The 12797-nt window shown below is 29.9% G+C and overlaps 2 protein-coding genes and 1 long non-coding RNA gene across 3 annotated transcripts; 1 reads left to right on the top strand and 2 right to left on the bottom strand.

The window, feature by feature from the left end:
* Positions 1–155: 155 nt before the first annotated feature.
* LOC117781585 lies at positions 156–1407 on the bottom strand. The gene is made up of 2 exons (XM_034618360.1): positions 723–1407; positions 156–490 (listed from the first exon to the last, which is right to left on the bottom strand). The coding sequence occupies exons 1-2, from the start codon at positions 1293–1295 to the stop codon at positions 269–271; spliced, it is 795 nt and encodes a 264-aa protein (XP_034474251.1). The 5' UTR covers positions 1296–1407; the 3' UTR covers positions 156–268.
* A 571-nt stretch (positions 1408–1978) lies between these two features.
* Positions 1979–3204, bottom strand: LOC117780615. Its single transcript, XM_034617216.1, has 2 exons — positions 2893–3204; positions 1979–2669 (listed from the first exon to the last, which is right to left on the bottom strand). The coding sequence occupies exons 1-2, from the start codon at positions 3146–3148 to the stop codon at positions 2071–2073; spliced, it is 855 nt and encodes a 284-aa protein (XP_034473107.1). The 5' UTR covers positions 3149–3204; the 3' UTR covers positions 1979–2070.
* Positions 3205–3475: 271 nt separating this feature from the next.
* Positions 3476–3849, top strand: LOC117781016. The gene is made up of 2 exons (XR_004617136.1): positions 3476–3551; positions 3610–3849. It is a non-coding gene; the product is annotated as an uncharacterized LOC117781016 (long non-coding RNA).
* The last annotated feature ends 8948 nt before the right edge of the window (positions 3850–12797 follow it).

Below are 12797 nucleotides of genomic sequence, written 5' to 3'. Positions count from 1 at the left end.
GTCAGAATATTTACATATATACCATATACACAGTTTGTATTGCAACAAAGAGAGTAACAAATTATATTTAAATTATTATAAATAATTTATAGTTACTTACCCTTTGTGTGCAAATTCGCGATTTAATTTGATATTTTAAATTGTTTTCACTAAAATTAAATTCAAAGTCGTTTTCAACTTTAATACTATATAATTCATAATGCTAATTTACCGCTAGGAATTTATGCTTAAAACTCAAGTTGACATTATTAGTTAATAGTTTTTCAGCTTATGCACCAACTTGCTCATTATCATTTTCTTCCTCATCCTTGAGAATTTTGGGAGATTCTATATTGTCAGTTGGATCTTGTTTCTGCTCCGCCTGCAGCTCAATGGATAACTTTTTAATTGCCTCGATATCTGTCAATTGTATGCGTCGATTATTGGGATCCAAGCAATTGACTTTGACGTCAACGAAATCGCCAATGTCCTGCTCATCCCAGCTGGAGTACTGCAAAGAATGTAAGAATTGAGTTAGTAACGGAAACTATTTACGAGGGCTGTTCAATAAGTTTTATATAATCTTTGAATTCGTTATATGTTGTTTATGAGTTCCGTTTTTTTTAAAACTGCTAATCAATTGATTAATATTTATCGTAAGCTTTTAATTTTATAAGCAAAAGAAAATATCAAAATAGTTCAGTTTTTCTACTTTTTGAACAACCCTTGTAGTACTATCTTACCACTGAGCTGGAAGTGAAAAGCAGTTGCTGCTCCCCTGGCTTGTCCGTATCCAGAGATGTCTTCACTCGCAAATATTTCTGCAAAAGATTCGTCTGCTCATCCTTACGCCAGAGACAGAGGCGACTGTTCTGCAGCCAATCCTTGGTGGACAATTCACGCTTGTTGATCAACAAATCCAGCTGGGCCAGTTTAACAAACTGCTTCTTGGTCGGCAGACTCTGGAGTCTTTTTGATGATGTGCTGGCTGCCGGAAATTCAATGTCCTCATCACTGTGCTCCGTGTCCAGATCATCATCATCGTCATCATCATCTTCAGCGGACTCGAAATCATCATCGCTCACTTTGGTGGCAAGTGCACGTCTCTTGCCTGCCTTGGATGCAGCTGATCCAGTTGACCGGCGCTTGCGTCCGCCAGTTTCGTTACTGCTATTGCCATTTGCACGTGACTGTTTCTGTTGACGCTTTTTGTTGGGCCGCCAATCCTCCTCGGAATCGTCATCGTCGGGACTGTAGTCCTCCTCGTCGGAATCCAAATCGAATGTGGTGGTCACCAGTTCGGTGCGACTACGCATTTTACCACCCACAAAAAATATACTTTAATCTCTGAATTTTCAATTGCTGTCTGAATATTTAATTGTTGACTTCTGCAAATCAGCAGGACATCTTCACAACCGTATCCTTATGGGGGTTGTTTGCTTCTCACTTTGCTCTCAGCTTCTTTGGTAACTTTATTTTATACCTGAAAGCTTTCGACAGTGTTGCATTCGTCAGGGGGTTTTATTTTCCTGCAGCGCAACATCGCGAGCTTTTGCATACCCCAAATTCCTTTTTTGCTCTCAGTACTGAGCTTTAAGCTCTCTGACTTGACAATAAAACGCAGCATCGAATACGCTTTTTATTGAAGATGGGGTGCCAATTAAATCGCTGTCTGGTTTTTTAATCTGTTGCATTTAATTAATTTATGATAATTTTATAAGCCTCATTCGCTTGATAGATTGAAAAAACATATTTCAAATATTTTTCTTTGTTTAATTCAAAAATTTACTTTAAAAAATTCAAACTGTGATAGCTTAAATTAAATTTCGTCATTAATTACCCTCCAGGTTTATCCTGCGCTAAAATTGGAAAATTCGACAATTCCTGATTAAATAAATTGTCAAATGTTTTAGTACTTTTGTCCAAGTCATTTTATTCAATTTTTCAGTTAAAAATATATACAAATCTTAATAAATATAATAAAAACATGTACACAGATGTTAAAGAATAGCAATAACAGTCTTTAATTACGAGTATTACAGCTAAATTTATTCTTTACAATTGTTTTAATGCTCAGATTTTTTTAAAATATTACTGTTCCCGATTTTTTGAATTTGCTTTGAGAGATTGGTCGAGATTCAAGAGCCGCTGGCGGAGTTCACGCATACGCTTAACACTCAACTCAGGGGGAGTTGGTGGACGGGAGTTTGTACATTGGCTGATGATCTCTTTTCTAGATTGATTTGCACTCTGAAGATCTCTACGACGCTGTCGCAACTCACGCATTCGTTGAGCACCTGATTTAGGTGGAGTTCTTGGAGGCAAGACTATAATTTCTTTAGGTATCGTGTTCCTTTTGGTTGTGTTGACGCTGTCATGTTGCATCTGTCGCTGTTCGAGCTCACGGTTAAGCTGGTTACTTGTCTTGGCAGGGTGCTTTTTAGTCGGTGTAATGGACTTATCCAAGTTCATGAGACGCTGTCGCAGCTCACGCATGTGCTCGGCATTAGAAATGGATGGAGATCGAATGAGATCCTTGTGACGTATTTGCAAAGAACTTGAACTGCTGTTAAACTTATCCGTGGCCATATCTAGACTCATAAGACGCTGATGAAATATCCGTACAACTTCCCGCCGGTTGTTTGATTTCGTTTCCTTTGCAGCATTCACAATCAAGTTTCGTGCACTAACTATAAGGAAAATTTAATGAACTTTAAATATAAAGAAAGGGAAAAGTGTTTGCCGTCACCCTTATGATTTGGGTTCATAACATTCCAAATGCATTTTATTAATACAAAGGAAAATCACAGAACGCAGCATGGAACAATTGTGAACACAAAATCTAACTTAGGAATACCGCTATTATGGGCTTCAGCGCAGGATATATCCTAGTCGTGCCGTCTCAATTATTACCTTTCCCTGCTGCCTTCTCCACATGCAGCAAGTGTTTGCTTTCCATTTTGATATTATTGTACACATTTTCTTCTATTTTAACGGGTCCAACTTCAATCTCAGTTGGCAATAGTTGATTTTCTGCTAACTCCATGTACTCTACTTTGATGCATTTTACTATGTTGCTGTTCCACTCCTCCTCTTCAAATTCTTCTTCCTCTTGAAGATCCTCCTTCTTTATGCAACTCACATCTAAAGTGGGTTGCATGCCAGACATTGTTTAGATATTTAAAATTTAATTAAAGAATTTGCATCCACTTGTTATTGCTGCTGGGAAACAGCTGTTTTTGTTGTTCTTTGGCCCTGAACAAGTTCAAGTAAACGCTTCATCAAAAAGAACTACTCAACTAATTCAATGATCTGTGAACGCAACTGTTGAGTTGTTCCTTTCGGAACTTGTTAGCAATTGAGCCAGATTATAACAGCTCGTTAAAATTTTAGAAAACGACCGTTAAAATTTCAACATTAAAATGAATTTAACTTACATTTTATGATAGCATGCTTTGCGATCAATTTACCTAACGAATATGTGTAATTTACAGAATATGCTTTAGTTTAAATATATATCTCGAGCTGTGAGTGCTCATCAGAGCTCTCAACTTTTATTTGGTATTTTTTTGGTAAGCATATACATTTTAAAATATATGCAAGCATAAATTTATCAATTCCTAATTATAGATCACCATGTGCTGTTATAGTCGCTTTTATAGGGACACTCCCTGTGTCCAGTGCTGCCTTATCGATTGCAGTTATTGCTGTTATCGAACCAGCTGTGATGGACCCTGTGGCCCGTGTGCAACTGCGGCGCCCGGTTGCTGTGGCGGTGCGTGCGGAGATTTGAATTACAAATTTTCGTTCTTTGGCCTACATTTACTATGATTATTCCAATCTATCTGACAAACACCAACGAGTTATAGGAATTGAACAGTTATGTTAGCTAGCGCAGCATATGATGAATTTAAATTGTTTAACAAATTGACAGTTTTCTGAAATAAATATCTTTAAAAAAAAAAAAATAACAACTTTACAGGGTAAAAGTGTCTAGTAACGAAAGCATTTTAATGATCAAAAATTTGGTATGAATTTAATACATTAATGAACCTTAAGCAATAACGAGTAGACCAGAAAACGTTCTGGTAAGTCAAAATTCCGGTGCCGAAATGAGAATAAGAATTTGACAACTGTTCAACAGAAATTTCTGGTCTACTCCATTCGGATCTATAGTAGATTTTACAGTAAACCAAATGTTTGATGTGTTATGCAGATACTTTCAGCTGTATGGAATGAGTTCCCTATAGCTTATTTGCACCTACTTTACTTCCGGCAACCCTGAAAAAAGAACGACTCAACAGGACAGACAGAAAGTTTTTCCAGGATAAATTAACCAACTGGTCCCCTGATACGAAATCACTCTTCTGATTTCCCATTTAAACCAAATTTATTTTATTAAAAACAAAATATTTTTTTATTTTTTTTGTTTTTTTCTTGTGAAGGAAATAGTAATTCTTACAGTAAAATTGTTGTTGTTTCGTCTTTAATTATTACTGTTACACAACATTTTTAATGTTAATACAATATATAATAATAATAATGTTTTACTTTCCTTTTAATTATGTACTTCGAAAATTGTGGCCCCTAAGCATTAAAAAGACTTACTTTGCTTCAAGTTCTCTTTGGTTGTTCTGATTTTTTTTTACGTTTTATGTTAATATTATTAATCAAATTCACACAAATCAGTTTCAATATCAGTTTCAAACATTTCCATTTCTTTTTGACAATCACGCCCAAAATTTACTTTTACTTTTTTTCCTTTTATCGGTGTATAAAAATATTTGCAGATATTTTACGATTTTAGTAAGTTATAATTTTTATAATGTTTTTTTTTTCGCACTTAAACATTAGAATAATAAGTGTCGTATATATTTTTTTGTTTAGGTTTCAATGGGTGAAAAGCCCGTACAATCAGAATCGTAATAATAATAGTTTAATGAGTTAATAACATTCACATTTATTACATTCGGTAATTTACATTACGATTACTTTATATATTTATATATATATGTATGTAAGTACTTTATTGTAATTATTAATTTGTTATTCCCATTGTTGTTGTTGTTGTTTAATAAAAATATTAATACATAAAAATATATATATAAGTTATATGCATGTATGTATATTAAGTAAATGCGTTTCATATGCGTTTAGTTCTTGAGAATTGCCATCTTGCTGTGTGCTTCTTCTTATAGAGGGGTATGCAGGGTGTCTACTATGTCTACAAAAAAGTTTGTATCAGCGAGTAGAGAGAAGAGTTGGCAGTTTAGTTAGTTAGTCAGTGTTAAATTATATGTAATGCTGAATCAAATGTATCTGTGATCTCTGATCTGTGATTTGTATCTGTGTATCTGTAGCTGTGTAAATTTAATTGAATCGTAGTACTCTGACTATTTAGTGAGTCAGTAATATTAGATGTAATACTGAATCAAATGTAACTGTGATTTGTATCTGTGTATCTGCAGCTGTGTAACTTTTTATCTGAGGGATGTTTGTAGTACTCTGACTATATGCATTATATGAGAAACAGTGCGCATATAGTATGCATTGGTGGGCCTTGTGTGTATGTGTGTATGTGTTTTTTGTTTCATTGCTTTTTCTTTCATCATACTTTTTTTTCTTTTTTTTTATTATATTTCATTAACATAAATTTAACAATTTCATTTATTTTCTCCCAAAAAACAGCCAAGAGTGTGCTAACTTGCAATGTTAACCTTAACCCATTGATATATCATTTACCGTTCAGTCCTTAATCCATTTGAATTTTTTTATCTTTATCTTTTCTTTAACAAACTTTCATTCTTGTATGAATCAACTAAATTTGAGCGAAAATATTAATGTTTTGGTTTTTGCTTTAACTAAGAGATGGGTTAAACAATTGGAGGTTTTTGTTTTTTTGAATTAATAACCATATAGAAAAACATGTATGTATTTAATAAGTAAGTAAATATAAATATGAATGTGTATTTAAAAATATTTTATTATTCGGGTATGCCTAGTTTATATAAATTACATAAATATATATTAACTCGGCTTAAGCGAATAAAAAAATACATTGTGTGTGTGTAAGCATGTAAGTAAGTATATAAAGCCATTTAGCAACACCCTGTATACTATGTTCATCTAAAATTCAACTTGCTTTCTTCATTTCGTGATTTAGCAGATCATTTTTTTAATTGTAGTTTGTTTTAAAACATATCAACTTAATTGTAACGACATTTAACATTTAATTGGTGTTTCATATTAGTATTTCTTTTTGTTTTCCCCATTTGTTATAAAAAATACATATTTTTATGTATATGCATATAATATATATTTTTTTCTCTTTTGTATTTTTGTTTAATAATTAAAATGACTAGTTGATGATTTCATGATGCACTATAACTAGATGTTGGTATGTATTTGCTTATATATTAGATGTCAATGCATGAATATGGTGTATAATAATGATGTATAAGCTAACAATTATGAATATATCAATTGGAATTCTAAGCAAATTTTTCCTTATTATTTTTTTTTCCAAAGGGTGTGTGTGTGTGTGTGCGGTTCGACCGTAGAGACTTTTTGCAAGTCCCAAAATTGATTTAATACAAAAATATAAAAAACAACTTGGAATGTGAAAAGTAAACTTAATAATTGATTTCCTCCAACAATTGTAAATTCAAACAATTTTTGTATTCTGACTGAATTTTGTCGGCCAAATTGTTGGCCATTTTACGGGAGGCTGCAAATAAAAAAAAGGCAATTGAAATAAATAAAAATTATAAAAAAAAAACAACAATTTGTTTTATTTGTAAATAAATGTTAATACATTAAGTATTAAAGTATAAATGCAAACTGCAAATACATTAACAATATTATAGTAGAATACTTATTTATTGTAAATGCTTTGATTTGTCATACTGGATTTTTCTTTAGACTTCAGAGAGATACATACAATGATCATATAAAGTGTATTTCATGTGTATTTCTTGCTATTTTATGCTTTAAAAATGATTATTCTATATACTATGCTTTAAAATACAAATACAGACTACAAATGCTTGGATATGAATGTGTTGGTAGTCTTCAATAGGAAGTAAAAGCAGCTAACAACAAACAGTTATATGTATACGCACTCCGTTATTATTATTATTATTATTACATTATGTATGTGTATATATATAAATATTTTCTTTTTTTAATTTTAGATTTTATCTTCAATTTTTGCTCAAATACATTTAAAATTTCTTATCAATCATTTGTCTTGCGCGCTAAGTAAAAGATAGAAAGGGATAGATACAAAGATACAGATGCAAGTAAAAGCAGAAAATTCAAACAAAGAGCAAAAATCAACTATAAAATAACTTATAAAATTCCCTAAACGCGTCGCATTCCATTTTTCTCTTTCGTTTTTTGTTTATCCTTGTTTCACGTTTACGTTTTCGAAGCAGTCTAAGATTTTGTTGTTCTTGTTTCTAATTGAGTATCATAGAAATGTGTGTTAAATATTAAGTTCTCTTTTACCTAATTTTATAAAGAGAGAAACAAACACACGCATGTTAAGTCAAGTCACACATACATGTGGGAGTGGTTGTGCTTTCACGCGTATGTATGTATATTCGTATAGTAGCAACATTTTATATATATATGTATGTATATTGTAGTATATGAATGTATATATCTGTAAAGTAGTATTTGCATTTATATACATTTATGTATATACTTATGTGTAAATGTTCCTGTGTAAAAATCAGTCATAGTTAATTGTTCATCAATTATGCATGTAAGTGTGTGTGTGTGTGTATAATCGCGCCTATACAATATTTATACGCCATTTTGCACAAAAGAGCGCATTGCTGTCTGCTTATTTCCATAAGAGCTTTGCGCCATGTAAGAGCGACATGCCCTCGACTGCATCTTAAGAGCACGATCATCCTTAAGTTTTGGCATGAATTAAGCGCGTGGAAAAGAGCAAATATGCATGTACATAAATACGTTCTCGTATGCCAGTACGCCCATTGAAAATTTGGTGCTGTATTTTTTATGCCCATAATAATAATTAAGAGGTGGTTAAAAAACTAAATGTTCATATTCCAGTTACGATACAAGTGGCAAGTTTATGTATTTAGACTTCCGAAAATGCCGAAAATACTGTTCTTATTCGAGTGCGCTCAAACGCACACGTTCATATCTATATATTCGCCATATTGTATTTGCTCAAAAATACAGACACACACACATGCACATTTACCATATATGTACTTCTGTATGTATGTGTACATGTATGTAAGAAATGTTGTTGTTGTTTGTGTTCATACGCATTTTTAAAGGGTATGAATAATTAATTTCCATATACGAACATAATTTTAATGTTGCCTAAAATTGAACTTGTGTTGTAATTACATCTAGGTATGTCTTAATCTTAGATTAAGAAAATTATTGCCGACAAAAATGAGAAGTGTTTGTTTTCATTTTGGATGTACACATTTATGTGAATAGACACTACGCAAGCAAGCAATAATTATTATTCATTTATTTATAAATATGTATGTAGCTAGTTAATTAAAAAAATATACATACATATGCTTAGTTGCAGTACATTGGGGTCTCTAACATTTAATTTAACATTGCCGTATAGTGTTTTTTATTTCAGATTTCTACAAATAAAAAATAATAATAAATATATAGAAGCTTTTATATTATTTTGTATCTGTTTATAATCTAATAATACTTAAAAACACTTCTTCGAAGCCAGTTTGAATTTCTTTATTATTTTATATTATTCGCTGCTGTTGCTTTCCAATTTCTATACCGATAACGATATAGATAAATCTAAATTTCATACATATGGTCAACAACGCGCCAGATGCGCTTGGATTTTTTTTCCTTTTGTTTTAATTAATGTTTTTGAGTAAGTTTCTTGCTTTTGCTTATCAATTCTCTTTGATTTTGGATACGGTTTTTCATTTTTTATAGTATTTAATAACATTTATCAAAAATATAAACTACATTAAAATTTATGTATGCCGGGGCTAATTTTCTCTTTCGCTCAACTTTCAACCTTTATCTGAACTACAACTGCAATTTCGAACCTTAATTCCAACGCCAACATCGAACCAAATCCTTGCACTAATTTATATGTAACCAGACTTGGACTTCTAAAGTTAAGTTAGTTTTTGGCTTCTCTATTTATAGCCTAACAATGAAAAAGGGTTTTCCTACATTAGCGCATTATACTTATTTTTTATAATTACTATTATTCATAAATATGATTTAGTTAAATTTCTGAATCTTTTGAGTTTATAATGAAACGACTTTTGTTTTTTTTTTGTGTGAGGCTGCCCCAAAACTAATCACAAATGTCGGCACATGCAATACCAACCACACATAGTAATTTATTTAAATATACACATACATTCACATAAACATGAGATACATATACATCATTAAATAGTTAGGGTATATATATATTTATATGACTGAAATCCGATGAATCGCAGTCCTAACCAGATCATCGTGACGGTCTGGCTTTAGTTTCTTTCAAATACCATCGCAGAGTTTTGTTGTATTCCTACAAAATGTGTAAAGCTTTAAAAAAAAACATCTTGCAGGGACCATAAAGTAAATATATTCTTAATCTGGGAGCAAGCTGAGTCGGTGTAACCTCGTTTCTATAACTATAACATATAGTTGTATTAGGAAGTTGTCATCGCCTTAATGAAAATAATATTTCTCTGCAGATATCTTTATGAAATTCATCATATCTGATTTTTTTTAATACCAAAGTAGTATAACGTACAGATGTAATAGGAAATTTACTTTAAAGAAAAACACATTCTTTTTTGCAAATATCCTAATTAAATTTTCCATACCTAATATTTTGTGTGTTCTACATGTCATCACCAAGTTTTATTCAAATCAGACCACTATAACATATAGATACCATAAAAATGAGATATAAGAAAAACCTTGTATTTTCAACAAATACAAATTTTAGCTTTCTGCAAGGGTATTTAAGCCTCGGCTTGCCGAAGAGAGCTTTTCTTGCTTGTCCATATGTATATTGCAAATATATGTATGTATGTGTAGTATATTTAGAGAGCACAGTTAGTTGGCGGTATAAAAAGGTTACATTATATAGATGATGTTTCTTTGATTTTGAAAAAAATTCATACATATATTTATATATATATATATATCTATATATGTAATTTCTTTTAAAATTGTATGTATATATATATATGTGTATATAGATTTATAAATAGCATCTGTTATCGGTTGACATAAATATGTTTTTTCAAATACATATATATGTATTGATATACATATATATATTTAAAATTGTTGCATATTAATTTTTCGAACAGTCTATTAGATTCTCAATTCAATCAAAATTGTTATCAACATATATACGATATAATTAAATTTCATACATTTTCCCCATATGCTAAATTGTGAATGTTCTGTATGGGCGAGAGCGGGACAGACGGAGGGAGAGAGGGGAAGAGGTGCCTGGCAAAGGCCAAATTGCACTCACTGTGTCGTTCGGTCATGGCGTAAATTGGTTAAACAAATTAAATTAATATAAAAACAAATGTTAAATGAAAACACAAAGCTACGTTTTTTTTCTTTTCTTTCTTTTTTTTCTTTTTTATCGGAATTTATAAAAAATGGTTTAATTATGTACTTTTAGTTACTATTATTTTCGTGTTGTGGCGGTGTTTGTGAGTTTTTTGTGTTGTAGTATTAGTGATTAATTAATTGTACAACAATTCGCATTTGTATGCATTTAAAATCAAATGTTGTCTTGCTTGCTTTTGTATGTATTTGTATTTGTTAATAATTAATTAATGTTATTTGTGTCCCATTTTGTAACATTTTGTTTAAAAAGATATAAAAACAAATGTAAAAGCACAAGTCAAATAGTCAGCTGCTTTTATGATGTTTGTTTTGTTGTTGTGCCAAAGATAATATTCTAATGCTATTGAATACTAATAATAATAAATATATATTTAATTAAATAGTATTATTATATATGTTTTTAAGCCATAATAAATACCATCATTTAGCAGTTTTCACTTTTTTTTTTTTTTTTTTTTTTGTGTTTGATTAACAATTTTATGTATATAAAAAATTTTCAACAGTTTCAGTTTTGGTGTCAAGTAAAAAGTTTCTCACAAGAAATGTACAATACTTTGTTTTACCGTTCCATTACAGGCTACGCACAATTACAGTTACAATTACAGTTACAATTACAGTTACATTAAAGTACATTAAATATAGTTTCTGTTTCATATAGTTTACAACAAGCACTAAAATTAAAAAATCGTCATCCTTTGTCCAATGCAAAGCACATGATTAATTTACAAATATATATATAAATGTATATATATTTATAATAATAATAATAATAGATACAAATGTAAGATACAAGATACATTCCATAAATGTAAAAAACACTACAGTTTAATAATCTCTCACTTAAGTGAAGAATAAAACGATTGAACGAATGTTTAAACAAAAGCAAAAAAAAAATATTAAATACAATTGTTGGGCCCAAGCAAAAAACAAACAAACAAACAAATATTTTAATATATATCAAAATATATAGATATATTTTTAATTAAATATTATTAAGTTTTTAATAAAAATAAACATTTTGTAAATGCGGTTCCTGTTACTGTTGCGTTTGAAGTCTCAAAAGTTCATACAGTTGCTTGCGTTTTGTTTTTCTTTTATTCATTTCATTATAATTAATTAAATTTTTATTATATTTTACGCAGTCAAGCAACTTTCGCATGAGTTGGCATAGATTTTGCATAATAAACGTAGGTTGAAAAAAGCGATTGGAACACATGGAAAAATACTTAAATTACTCGCGAAACTAAAAACCAACTCAAGCGACGGCAATAATTAGAATTATGAAAAATATTTTCAAAGTTTTTTTTTTATTCATTTCTTTCGAGTCTATGATTGAGATTTTGCTTTGCCCTAAGCTAAGTTCTTCCTTTACTTTTATCAATTTTCTTATGTTTTTAATTGATAAACATCCATGTATAGATATACATATATTAAGTGGTCATCATTATTAATATTAATTAAATTGTTTAAGTCTTCTGCGCTGATTGCCAACCATTTTTTTTTTATGTTTTTATCAATTTTTTGTGTTTTTGATTTTACATTTTCTGCTTTTTCCTCGCTCTGTTTTGCATTGGTTATAAATTAAATTCACAATTAACCAACAAAAATAAATGTAAATGCTTTTTGTTTATAAATTCAAATTTCAATTTGCAATTTTCAAATGTTAACAACAATTCCCTTTGATATTGTTCTCTTGAGCGTCAAGTCTTAATAGTTCAAAACTTAAACAAACAAAGAAATTATAAATAAATACATATACGCATATGTATGCATATACACATACATATATAAGTAGATCAACAATTAAGAACAATTTCAACTATTTTCAGTGCAATTTTTTTTGTTTAGGTTTGTTTACAAATTAAGAATCTGCAAATTGTCTCTTTGTTTAATAATTAAATTTTTTAATAATATTTTTTTCATGAATAATAATAATTATAATGATAATAGTAATAGTAATAATAATAATAAAACAATAAAAACATAAAAACTAAGCGAGTATAAGAAATTAGTGTGCTGTTGGTTTTTTTTGTTGTTTATCTTTTCTGTTTGTTGATAATATAAAAAAATAGCAAAAATTTAATAATATTAAAAATACATACAATACGCATATAAATAATCAGTAATCAATAAGTTTTACAATCAATACAAAAATTATATATATATATAAACATAAAAAACAGTTAAATATA

The sequence above is a fragment of the Drosophila innubila genome (genome assembly GCF_004354385.1).
Source record: "Drosophila innubila isolate TH190305 chromosome 2L unlocalized genomic scaffold, UK_Dinn_1.0 4_B_2L, whole genome shotgun sequence".
Classification (NCBI taxonomy): domain Eukaryota; kingdom Metazoa; phylum Arthropoda; class Insecta; order Diptera; family Drosophilidae; genus Drosophila; species Drosophila innubila.
The sequence above is the reverse complement of the archived record's forward strand: the minus strand, read 5'-3'. Positions and strand labels throughout refer to the sequence as shown.